The sequence below is a fragment of the Homalodisca vitripennis genome, chromosome 4 (assembly GCF_021130785.1).
Source record: "Homalodisca vitripennis isolate AUS2020 chromosome 4, UT_GWSS_2.1, whole genome shotgun sequence".
Taxonomy (NCBI): domain Eukaryota; kingdom Metazoa; phylum Arthropoda; class Insecta; order Hemiptera; family Cicadellidae; genus Homalodisca; species Homalodisca vitripennis.
In genome coordinates this window covers 87702168-87715803 of record NC_060210.1, presented here as the reverse complement: position 1 = coordinate 87715803, position 13636 = coordinate 87702168, and the positions used below count along the sequence as shown (strand labels likewise).

Here is a 13636-nt window from a genome sequence, read left to right as displayed (position 1 = left end):
TTAATGTAAATAATGGTTCTGGCAGGTCTAATAAGTATTTTGTACTGTTCTTAAATGTCAAAACAATATATTTTATTAGATTTGCTAAGTCACTTTTTGGCACTATTACATGAAAATTATATACAATTACATGATTATTTAAGTGCCAAATGGCAGACAATAAAGAAAGTACCAGATTTAGAGACAGCAAAGCTGTGGCTGCCACCGGAAGCGATGAAGGCAAGGGGAACTCCACTCAGAGACTTGATGAGAGTTGGCTGGGACACAGACTCGCACTTGTGCCCCAAACCTAGTTGTCCACTTTCATTACATCCCCAAGAGAATAGTTGTCCATCTGCAACACCATTAACTCTGCATGTATATATATATATATATATATATATATATATATATATATATATATATATATACACACTTATACATATTAGGTGTGGCAATAGTCAGTAACTGCTGCAGGCCGGTGAGCAACATTGTTTATCTCTCAATATCACTGCTTATCTAATCTAAGTTGTCCAGTAGTCCAGATGTTTTGAATTGTAATCTCTGGGGTTAAATATCCCAGAAGTTATAGTTTGGGTCTGTATTTGGAACGGTGGTGTGATATTACAAGTTATAGCTAACCTGATTTTCGGTTAAATTACTTCTCCTGTAGTCTGTATATATGTAGAAAAAATGGTTGAAGGTGACAGAAAAATAGCTTGATACAAAAACACCTTATATTTATGGCAAGCAATAGGCCATAATTTTTCAAGTCTCTTTTCTTCATAATATAACACAATAACTTTTAATACTTGCATAATGCTGTGCTGATATTAAAATATGTAGATGTATGAAAATCTTTTTGTGAAAATGCAAAAACTATGTGATAATACAGTATATGGAAAATAAAGGTAAGAATTTATTATTGATATATCTACAGTAATATCTCAATTAACTCAGAACAATAATTAAAAATTAACTCTTTGAGAACAGCATTAAAAATCACATAATAGGCTTCTCATATTGTCTGGTCACAACAGTGGCCATGGCTGTTCTCTGCCTTAGATCAGTCAGGTCATTAATTTATTATGACCATATCCTGTCCCTCAGCTTGGTGGGCCACACCTCCTGGCCCATGCTGTTTTTTCATTCTGCTCATCAGGCCACTATACTACGCAGTAATAAAATTCAATCATTAATCAGTTGTGGCTGGAAAGTGCTGCAATCTCTCAGCCAAATACGTAACTAAATTAATATTTCACTATTCACATACCATAGTAAACATCATTTAGAATTATTTGTTATCCAACTGTCAGTGTCTCTGTTGTTACTAAAGTGTATACCATCTACTTGTTAAAGTTTAACCCTTTGAGTGCCACGCGAAGTGGTGGAGGTCATGCAGCCAGTGCCAATCATTTGTGACAGGCCATTCCCCTCAGTGCCAAGCACTATTTTATGTTACTGCAGTATTTTACTAAAAAATTAACACCTTCCTTAAAAATTAACATAATGGGACACTTTTTGCTTTATTATTTAGGGCAAGATACAGGCTACAAATTGGTCTATATATATATATTTTTGACCATAAATTAAAAAAAATATATTTATATATATGTAAACAAAAATACAAAAACAAAAAAAACACATTTTTTTGTTTAAGATACAAAAAGTATTTATTTTTGTTTTATTAGTTTTATGTGCCAATTTTATGTTCCCCATGTTAGTTGGAATAAATGTACCAAGTTTCATAAAAATACATTTATATATAACTGAGTTTTGATTTTTTTAATATATTGCTGCAAAATGCTGAAAACCTGCACCAACATGCACGCTTACTCTTGTTCAAGTAAAATATATTTTACTAGTTTTAAGAAATTAAATCAAGGTAGATTATACAACAGTTATTTATTTATTATGAACAGACTTAAATAAATTACTTTGGGCTTATTTCATTAGGCCTATTATACTAAATCCTTCAGATGAAATAACCGTGCATTTTATCATATAGACTAAGAATGAATTAATGTATTTTAATGTATTTTCGCGGTCAGATTCCGTTATATGCCCCCAACGCTTAAACGTTTTTCAATTAACTTAGAACGTCATAAAACGATGTAGTTGAGTAACAGAACTAACATTCCATCAATCAACAAGCATTTCCAGGTATTGTGATCGGTATTGTTGTCGCTGTTATCTTATCTTTCTCGAGAATCCCGATTACGGCAGGCCGCGCAGCATCACATGATAGTAAGTTTTTTGCACGGAACATAATTGCCTTTCCATTACAATTCAATGTATATTTCTGATCAGCCCCTCTAGAATTTGATATTTTACTGATAGGTACTATCTCGAGGGATGTTTTTCTTTCGTTGACATAAGCGCGGGGCAGCACCAAGGGTGCTGCCGAAGCCCGCGCTGATGGCCGGAGGCACTCGCATTTTGAGTGGCAAAGTAATAAAAGTAGGAAACTTTTAAAACACTAACCAAAATGTCAACACAGCCACACTAGACAGCTAGCAGAAAAAACTGAACGTAAACAAAACGACTGCAGCGTGACAACAGGCGGTTCGCGCCACAGCCTTCTAGATATCAGCTACATAAAAATATTGTATACTATATATATACAAACTATCACTACGTGAATTATGTTGTACATTTCTTGGGCTTTAATTTGATACGTTTTACGATGTCATACGTCAATATTTAGCAACAGGATGACCAATATTGGAAAGACCGATCTAGTCGGCCCTTGGCAATTTTCGTCAATACCATCGGGCCAATTACATCGGCCCTTGGCACTATGCGGAAACGTTGCTAGGCCGATTAAATCGGCCCTTGGCACTCAAAGGGTTAAAGTACTAGTGCATTTAAAGGAGACAAACTTAAAAATATGGAAATGAGTATATTCTGTTGATACTAGAGATCTAATTGAGATGGACTGTATTTTTATTCTATACATAAAAATATTTTTAAAACAAATCAACCTATAATTTAAATTACTTGATTTGGTTAAAAGCAAATAATAAATAACCAACCAATAAAGTTTCAACCTTGAAGCTAGTAAACTTCGTAAATTATTTGAGAATTTCATTTAAATCTCAGTCATTTTAAGAGCCAAAGTCAAACACTGCCATTTAAATTCGAGTAAAAGTGACATAAATGGTTAAGTAAGCACCGAGTGGTGACACAGAACACAGCCAGTCACTATGCGTGGCTCAGCAAACTGAGAGGATACCTGAGATTATATCCGAACTGAGCAATTTAGGTAAAAACTGCATATGGTGATAAACCAATGGACCATACAAGAGTTTGCAAGTTGTGTAGTGAGTTTAAAAACAGTCATATATCTGTGCATAATGATCAGAGAAGCGGATCACTTTCAATTGCGACTGATGAAATTCTGACAAAAATTGAAATGCGCTTCATTGATACCAATCGCAGATTAACTGTGGATGGACTTTCTGTGATATTTTTGCAAATCTCCAGATCTCTGATACAGAAACACTCGGATAGGATATCGGAAACTGTTCGTGAGGTGGGTCCCAAAACAGCTGACAGACCAACACAAGTTGAAACGAATGGAGACGAGGCAAGAGTTTTGAAAAGCTATAAAATTCATGAAAATCAATCTCTCCAATCCACTGTTTGAAATTATGCAGTTTTTTTTACCTCAACCGGAGTTTTTTCCTTCAAATCGAGATAACGGATGAAGCCATGTATTTAGGCGAGGAATCAGTACAAATACACATATAGAAAAAAAAAACTCCCTCCGGCTGTGTAACCTCAGTACACTTATTTTCTGGATATGCCTTGTACTTGAAACATCTTGATAATGTTATAATTTAAACGATCACTTATTGTACAGTCCAAGCTCCGCAGGATAAATACTTATTTCATGTTCAAGTATTTTCCACTATAAAAAATTAATTGATAAGGCTAAAATAATATAAGATATTGATGAGACCATTATAACATCTTGATGTTTTAAGGCAGACATCAGGAGATTTCTATACACTAAATTGTGGACAAGATACTTACTGTTAGTGAGCGCCAGACAGTGCTTGTAGCCACAAGAGATCTGGACTACGAAGTTTGTGGCCAGAGACCTGATTATCTTTGGCCTCCGCAAATCAGTCTCACAATCGCCATGACCTGCAATGATCAGAAAATAACACACAATGTCCTTTTACAAGTCAAACAATTGTTTGTTTGAAGTTGGATATTGAAAATAAAAGGATTGTGAAGAAAAAAGGATTTTTCCAGACATTTGCCGGAGATCACAGGCAGCAGAATTCTATGAAAAGGAATTTCAAAGCTTGTCCACCACTATGATAAGTACCTTAGTTTGTATGGTGATTATATAGAAAAGTGGTATTTTAGTCCATCTTTCACATGCATATAATAAAACGTTTTTCTTGTACTTGGTTTTAAAAAGATCCAAAACGTTCCTTACATTCTGATTAGCCCTCGTACATTACAGTCTTACATGAAATTTACAAATACAGTATATTTTCATACTAGAATAGAACAGAGTAGAATAAACTTACAGTATTAACAATATATATTTATGAAAATATTTATTGTATTGTCTATATTAATACCACTTATTGATGGTATTTATCTTAAAAACTAAATCGATGAATTTTTAATAATCCATGTATATGTGTGCACATAGGCACATATTCATACATACAGACATTAGTGGGATTAACCCCCAGGATTGCAACACTGCCTTGAATATCAATTCTGGGTGTGTTCCTTGAACTCACCAACTGAGTCAAAAACAGAACACCAGGTAGTGTTTAGATTGGGCTCTATATTTTTTTTATTGGTTTCTAAATTTAGTGTTTCCGAGAGATTGTAAATGACCTTGATCCCAGCCTCAGAAGGGAGGCGTTCACAAATGCTGCTGTTCGGCTTGAAAACTCACCTGAGCTCTTGCCTCGTATCTGTGTATATCACTGCCCTGAGTCAATATACACTTAAATAAACAGTAAAATGCAGTCTCCAAAAAAATATAAGCTGGGTACAGTTAGCAAGCTAAGCCTCCTGAAGGCACTTCTGCACAACTGTCTATTGTTCAGATTTGCGATGATTACATTAAATATTATCTCTACTTTTTATCAGTGGAGTTAATACAAAATTGCTAGAAATCAAACAGGCACTGTACTCACCCAACTGCCCATATCTGGCAGCCCCCCAGCTGAACACCTGTCCCCATTCATTGATGGCCAGGGAGTGATACTCTCCGCAGGCGACATTGCGCACATTGTATGCGTCTAGGCCATCCACTTTTTCTGTAAGTCGAGAGAAATACTAAACGTATTAACAATATAAATCTAAGAAACATTGAAGACTTATTATTTAGTAAGTGCTTAACACAAATTTATAATTAAACTAGTTTAGATTAACTACTAATGTCAAAGTTTTCCTGTTCATACAGAGTCGAATCATCGCTCACACAATTAAGTTCTTGAAATATTTTAGCCTCACATGGAGAGTCATCTTCAGTCAGCAAATGTTAAATAAAAACTAAGAATTAAAATGTTTTAGATTAATTTTACTAGTAGGCAGGAAAACCTCAGGTTGCAGTGAGGTTTGAGCATTACATTAGTACTTTATGGTTACTATATAAAAAATAAAGAAGTAATGACTATTGTAGCTTTGTCTATACCTCAGCCTCACAAAAAAACAGTGCTTTGTGTTTCAGTTTAAACATTGCTGGTAAAGGGAGATGAGTTAATTATTTTCAAGAGTATGATAAACTATATTTTTATAGACTACCAACTGTTAAAAAGATACATTGTATATTTTACAGTATCTTTTGGTGTACAAAAAACAGTACATTGAAAAGATAATAATTATCGATCCTTTTAAATAATAATTAGGAAAGTATGTTCTGGAATAAATACATGATTGTAGTACATTTAAATAGTAGGGTAGATGTTTTAAGGAAAACACTACTAACCAAGACGTTTTTGTTGTTTCTCATGCCCAAGCTGTCCATAATCATTGCTGCCACACGAGAACACAGATCCTGTACTTGTCACCAAAACTGTGTGGTACTTCCCGCAGGCAACTAAATAACATAAATGTTATGAACTTCAGGTGTGATAATATGATATCAGTTCATTATCAATTTCAAAATACAGATAACAAATTCCATTTCTTAGTTTAGACGTAACAAAAAATATAATGGGTGATTCACCTAATTACAAAATTTTACTAATGTTACAATTACAATTTTATTTTTCCTTGGGACAAAATTTTGAAAATCTCTCATTGCAATTAGTTCCATTGAACCTTGTCAAAATGGAAGAGACAAATCGGATTTTGCTGTACCCAGTGTAGATTCAATTGGCAAGTACCAGCCAGTATATAAACTTCCTTTGGATTACTTGACAAAAATTAGAAATGTGAGATAGCCATTTTGTGTCAAATGCTATCTAGTTTCAGGAGCAAAACTGTATTACACATAATATATGGAACCGCACTAATACTACAAAACAAAAATCGGCTTTGACAATAGATGATAGAGTACTCGTATATACACACACGGGATTGGAAATAATAGTTTTAGAAATATACTTATACATAAATATTGCCATATTGCATATTTCATTTCTCGGATTAAAATTACAAAACAGTAGCAATAAAATAAATTTAAACAACTTACTGAAAATTAAAGAGTTTTTGATCATTTAATTTTTTTACAAACAGATTCATACAGTTGGATTGAGATGTTTGAAGACATTTTACTATAGGATAATTTGTTAGATAGTGGTTATTGGTTAGATTATTATGATACATCTGTAGCATCTAAGTGATTAAAAATTTTATTTAGTATAAAAAAAAACGTAAATAATATTGAAATAATGAAACCATACTAAATTTACAAACTTCACTCTTCATAAGGAGATTGCGATTATGAAAACTGAAAAACTGCTCTCCATTCCAATAAAACAATGTCTACTTCACAATCCTACTAGTAGATTAGAAAATACTATAGCTTACAATAGCTCAATTCCTCCCCAATTCAATGGTAAATAAATCATATTTATACGTTGAAGGAATATATTATAAGAAGTTATTTTGTGAATTGCATTACAGAAAACTTAAATACGAGTCATGCAACAGACTTCTAGGCTTATATGTTCTGATTAAATTAATCTACCAATAGTTTAAACTCCCAGTCTTGATTTAATTTATCTTACCATATTTGACTTGATCAACATTCTTGAAAGGAAGTTCCCTTGGGACCAATATGTGATGATCCTCTATGCCTCCCAGACCCAATTCTCCATTGGCTGTGTTCCCCCAACAGAACATTTCTAATGGCACCAAACTGGCTGTGTTTTCTTCCTCCATCGAACACATCTAAAATATCAAATTTTATTAAAGATGATATGTATTTATGTACGAGGGCTGTTCAGAAAGTAACCTCCGGTTGGTCACAGTGCGGGTAGTGGAGGGGAGTAGCGCGCCATCTGTGCATTCACGCACTAAGCAGGTCAGTCGGCATCAAGCTGTAGTCGAGTGAACATCGTACCTGCGCTAGTTTAGTTTTTGTGGCAGTTTGAAATGTGTGCTGCAATAGAAAATACCGCCAAATGTGAAGTGCGTGCTGTTATACGGTTTTTTACAGCCAAAGGATACTCTGCAGCAGCTATTCATCGTGAGCTTTGTGCCGTGTACGGACCACAAGTTATGAGTGAAGGAGTTGTCCGTGAATGGGTACGTTTATTTAAAAGTGGACGAGAAAACGTTCATGATGAAGAGAGGAGTGGTAGACCATCCTTGGTGACTGACGAACTCGTTCAGACAGTTGATGCAAAAGTTCGTGAAAATCGACGTTTCACAATGGCGGAGTTGTCTACTGATTTTCCACAGATTTCTAAGACTCTTTTGTACGAGATAGTGACAGCAAGATTGGGTTACCGTAAGTTATGTGCACGATGGGTGCCCAAAATTCTTACCGACCACCACAAAACTCAAAGAATGGCCTCTGCATTAGACTTTCTGTCACGTTATGCGGACGAAGGAGAACCATTGTTAAACAGAATCGTGACCGGTGACGAAACCTGGATTAAGTACGTAAACCCTGAGACAAAAGAACAATCAAAGATGTGGGCACATTCAGATTCGCCTACCAAACCAAAAAAAGCCCGGCAAGATTTTTCTGCCAGAAAACTGATGGCAACGGTGTTTTGGGATGCCAAAGGGGTGTTGTTGGTTGAATTCATGGAACGTGGGACGACCATTAATCAAGACGTGTACTGTGAAACACTAAAAACATTACGACGGGCTATACAGAACAAACGCCGTGGTATGCTGACTTCCGGTATCGTTTTTTTGCACGATAACGCCCGTCCTCACTCTGCTTGCAGAACAACAGCCCTTGTTAAGTCCTTCAAGTGGGACGTTTTCAACCATCCACCTTACAGCCCAGATCTGGCGCCAAGCGACTATCACCTCTTCATGCATATGAAGAAATGGCTCGGGTCCCAGCGGTTTGATGACGACGAAGAGCTCAAAGATGCGGTCACAGGCTGGCTCAAGGCACAGGCGGGTGATTTTTATGCAGAAGGAATTTCAAAGCTTGTGAAGAGATACGATAAGTGCCTCAATCGTGATGGAGACTATGTCGAAAAATAGTGCAAAGATGTAGTTGTAAGATGTATATATTAAAATATTTTTACTTAACTTGGTGTATTTTTTTCAATCGACCGGAGGTTACTTTCTGAACAGCCCTCGTATTTAATCTATTCTTGCTAAACAGAAAAATCATAAAATTATAGTGTCTTCAATTTAATTATTTTAGAATTTTTTGTTACTGTAGATTAAGAATTTGTGGACATTATTGCTAAGATTAATTCAATATTTTTATATCAGATAGTCATTCACGCATTCACGTACATTTACAAGTCAACATAGTTCTTGAGAAATCCAGTTGTTGAGTTGGAAATACCAAACAAAGGTCAGCACAGAGAATCGGTACAATTGATATAAAAGGTAATTTTTATAATGACATCTTGGAAGATAAAGAGCCCTCACTCACTTAGTCCTTTAAGGTTATGTTTCCCTGCTTACTTCCTCCTCACTTTACTATCCATGGGCTTGAAGGCATTGAAGAGGTCAAAGTAAGTTACTTGAAGAAACATTGATATGGATAGATGAGATTAGGTGGCCACTTATAACTGGGTTACACCCCCAAAGTGTTTTATGTCACTTGATACATGTAAAATGCCTGATTAATGAAAAATTATTTTATAGCATATTTTAAAGTTGATTTTTGGGCCATGATAATTTTGGTTGAGGTTGAAATAGGACGGTATCAAAGAGTTAAAAATATCAAACAATAACTGTATCCTAAATCATTTTTTTGTAGCTCTACACGCTTAAAACCAACTCTCAAATGCACAAATAAAGGTTAAATAGGCATCAGCCAACCGTATTAAAAATGAAAAAATTACTATTTGGCAGAAAGGTGACTTTAACCTCATTGGCCGACAGTGATATGACTGATTCATTCTTAAAGGAAATCACTATATCAATTTCAATAAGCACTAGATTGTGTGCTTATAAAGTGCAAATTAGCTTTCAGCTACTAAACTATAAGTGTCATAAGAGCTACTAAAATTCAGTTTGCTTCATGTTTTAATTTTGGATGTAGCTAAGGTATTTGGCAGTACGAGAACTTTTTGTAATATTCTGGCTGAGTTAAGAATTCTAAATAAATTTCACCAGCGTATATGAATTTCTATGAGTGGAGTTTGATGGTAATTGAAGAGACAGGCAAGAGGTCATGAGTTTATCACTGATCCTTGATGAAGGACAGGACCATCTGTTACCACTTTTGTTTTGAACTTTGAGATTGACGATTAACAGGTTATATCTTTTGTTTTTGTTTAACTCCTGAGTCAAGTCAGACAACTGGATCATCTGGAACAGACAGGATCTGTGGAGGCTGCTTATGATCTGGTTAAGTTTATTATTTTGTCTTTTATCCCATCTGGCACAATTAAAATACATTTGGGAAAAATAAGTTTATTTTCAGGGTGTATTGTATGTATCTCAAAATATAATTTCTCATCACAGACTTAATTATGTTGAGATGGGGCCGAAGAAGGTGGATGAAAATTTTTCATATTTTGATCATATTACAAATGCTCCCTTTTCAATTCAATAAAAATCATTTTTCCTGTGCACAGTTAAGAGGAATAGTGTCAAAACAATTTCACAAAATAGTCAAAATGTCAATCTAAATCAATTTAAAGTTTGTGTGCATGTGTGTGCACACGTATTACACACATATTAATCTTTAATTTAATATATATAAAATTCTTCTATAAAGGCTAGAGATGATAAACTGTTTAATATTTTTAAATCCCAGCATAATAAATATATGCACACCATTTTACTTCTCTGCCTTATGACCTGTTAATATAAGACTGAAAAAATTTGAATCGCTTATTCGCTACAAACACCACTCATCAATTCTAATCATAACAGTAGTTTTCTATCACTATTAGGTATGCAGAAACATATCACTTGACTGAAATCTCAAGATAATCTATATCACCTATCACATTACTGATGGAAGTTAAATGTGTAAAATACTTTGTGGATACTAATGATATACCTTCCTTTCCTATTTATCTTTTCACTTGTTATTGTACATGCATGCAAAGTAAACAAAATTATGTGCTAAATTAGAGAAAAAAAAAAAAAAACATAAATTGCACAAATTAATTTGAGAATGGCTAGGTACAACCAGCCATATCACAGTAAAGGTTCATTGGTTTTAAGAGCTGTAAAAACTACCACTAAATTTTGAAGGCAAACATTATAAGCTAAGTCTCTGGAATAAGCAACGAAATAAAAACTAATTTTTTTTTTTTTTTTTTTTTTTTTTACGTAGGGGGAATGCATTTGCGCACGGAGTGTGGGACTCCCTTGCGGACTACCCACTAAACCCCCTACGGGCCACGGAGAGCCCAGGCCGGAACCCTTTCGGATGACATCTTGCCTGGTCCGTGTGTCTTATGTCTCAACCAGGACAAAACTACTTGTTTCGGAAGCTAGGGGTCAGCCAGGCATCCGTCTTCATGCTTCTGATGAAGGATCGCATGTACGTGAGTGGTGACTGCATTCCAGGCGTCCTCATTCTGCAGCATCATCTCCACAATGGTCTCTACCGTAACATCACCAACTGTGGTGGCGAGCGTTTGCCTGGCCTTGGTGAAGCGCCCGCAAGCGAAGAAGGTGTGATGAACATCATCATCTTCCTCCGGGCAGTAAGCACACCGAGGCGACCTGACTTTTCCCATCCTGTAGAGGTACTTCCTAAAGTAACCGTGCCCCGTCAGGAACTGACACAGGTAGAAATCTATCTCCCCGTGGCCACGATCTATCCAGGATTGAAGCTCTCGAATGAGACGGAAGGTCCAGCGGCCGTCCAATCCTTCCGTCCACCTCCGCTGCCAAACCTGCAGAGTCTCCGCCCTGGCAGCAGCCAAGGCATCCTTTCTACCCCGCACGGCAGCCTCCCGGAAGACGGTCTGTCTCTCGATGGCCAGCAGGTCAATAGGAATCACCCCAGCCACGACCGCCACGGCTGAACCGGAAACGGTGCGATAGGCGCAGGCGACCCTAAGTGCCGCTCTTCTCTGTACTGATAACAGCTTTTGACTGTATCGCCTTATCCTCATGACACCCGCCCAAACCTCTGCGCCATACAGAAGGGTTGAGTTTACAGTAGACATGAGGAGGCGTCTCTTACTTGACCTAGGGCTTCCTACGTTAGCCATCAGCCTGCCGAGAGACATAACCACCTTAGAGGCTTTGTCACACACCGCCTGAATGTGCTCCCAATACCGAAGACGGCAGTCGAGTAACACACCCAGGTACTTCGCCGCAGTCCTTGTCCGAACCTCGACACCCCCCACATTCATAGAGATCAGAGTGGGGATTCTCCGTCGAGTGAGCATAACGATTTCGGTCTTGGAGACCGCCAGCTCAAAATAAAAACTAATATTCAAGCCATTGATAAATACAGTATATAAATTGTTATTTTAGAGTATTTTACAGAAAATTCCTACACTATGTAATTTGATTTTAGCGTCTTGTGAAGATCAGCTGACATTAATAAAACTTTTCAACAAATTGTGTAAATCTAAAGATTTCTTCCTCTTCAATTTCAATCACGCTTGTCAAAACAAAGCAACACAACCAATTGAGATTGTCAGTTTACAGCACACTATGACTAATGTTATCTCAATTCTCTGAACCTTTGTGTAATCTCTTTTGATATGTTTCAGTACATTTTGATTTCTCTGACAAAACAACTCCTTAACCAAAAAAAATCTAGAAAACCATTCCCATTAACTAGACTTTTTGTTTAGTGCTGTCTTTATCTTTCATATAATAGAACCCTGAACTGCGGATGGACTAATAACAATAACAACATACCTTAGTCAAACAGATCAAATTGTAGTCACAACTCTACTATAGTTTTGACTTATAGTTGTCAATTTTAATGAGAAGAGTGGAACTTTTTTTGGCCATCAAGTATTTTCATGTAGTTTGGAGAGTATTATGCTGTAGCTCTCCAAATGTTCATCGGTCAATCTGTTTATATTTATTTTTTATAAACTTCCTACTTGAAAAAGATGTTTCACACAAGTATGTAGAACTGAACATAGTTTTCAATCTCAATGCAACTCGAACCACAATTGGATATTTTTCTTTGGGTACTAGAGTCCTAATATTTCCAGTGGTAGATAGGGGTCTTAGAGACAAATCATTTTGAAAATCAATAACTTCTATTTTAACTGCAGGATGATCTTCAACACAATGTTTTACAACTCTAAGTTGAGAACTTTTCTGCATCAATCTCTAAGAAAGGATAGTTGACGAATTGTGTCGCATGTATTATGAGCGGCGCCAAAATTTCTTCAGCGCTTTAAGGTTTAAAGGAGAAAACTGTAATCCTTGTGTGTAAATAAATTGTTTTTAAAGGTTTTAAACTTGGTTTGAGAACTATTCAAACAGTAATATATTTTTTCAGATTAATCATGACAAGTAAAATGGAGCTAAACTCAAGATTCGCATGAGAAGTTGTTGTTTATCTCAGAGAAGAAACAAGTAATTTAAATTTATAGTACTTTGTTATTATAATTAATAGTTCTGATAAAAATATTTTTTGTATGAATTTCCATATTTCTTCTTTTCCATTTTTATTGATCAAGAACAAGTACTGTCAATAATATCAATATTTATGTTCACGATATCGATAACATATCTAATCAATATCTATTTGATTATTTTGTCGGTCTATTATGGAAGTGCCGTATATATCTTAACCAATATTTAGAACATTCAACAAACATGTTTTTAATATACCAATGAAAATTTCATGTTTATTCAAAGTTATACAACACGGAAACACAATAGTTTTTTCCTCTTATTTTAATCTCACATAGTCAATAATTCAATAACTCATTTATTCAAGCAAAGTAACACGATAACATGCATTGGTCATGTCAGATAAAACGAAACTTCTTAAAACAGATTATATTTGCCATTAAAATAACTATAACGACTTGAACTCTCTTAATATATATTATACAACAACCAGGTTCTCCAATTAGCCATC

The 13636-nt window shown here is 35.5% G+C and overlaps 1 protein-coding gene across 4 annotated transcripts in view; it reads right to left on the bottom strand.

The window, feature by feature from the left end:
* The window catches only part of LOC124359709 (probable E3 ubiquitin-protein ligase HERC4), a 76648-nt gene that overhangs the window by 56843 nt on the left and 6169 nt on the right, over positions 1-13636 (bottom strand). For all 4 annotated transcript variants that reach the window (XM_046812670.1, XM_046812671.1, XM_046812672.1 and 1 more), the window contains exons 2-6: positions 7194-7356; positions 5948-6058; positions 5154-5276; positions 4018-4131; positions 173-334 (exon numbers count right to left, since the gene is read on the bottom strand). In XM_046812670.1, the coding sequence (XP_046668626.1) occupies positions 173-334; positions 4018-4131; positions 5154-5276; positions 5948-6058; positions 7194-7356 (673 nt within the window). The remainder of the gene's footprint in view (positions 1-172; positions 335-4017; positions 4132-5153; positions 5277-5947; positions 6059-7193; positions 7357-13636) is intronic.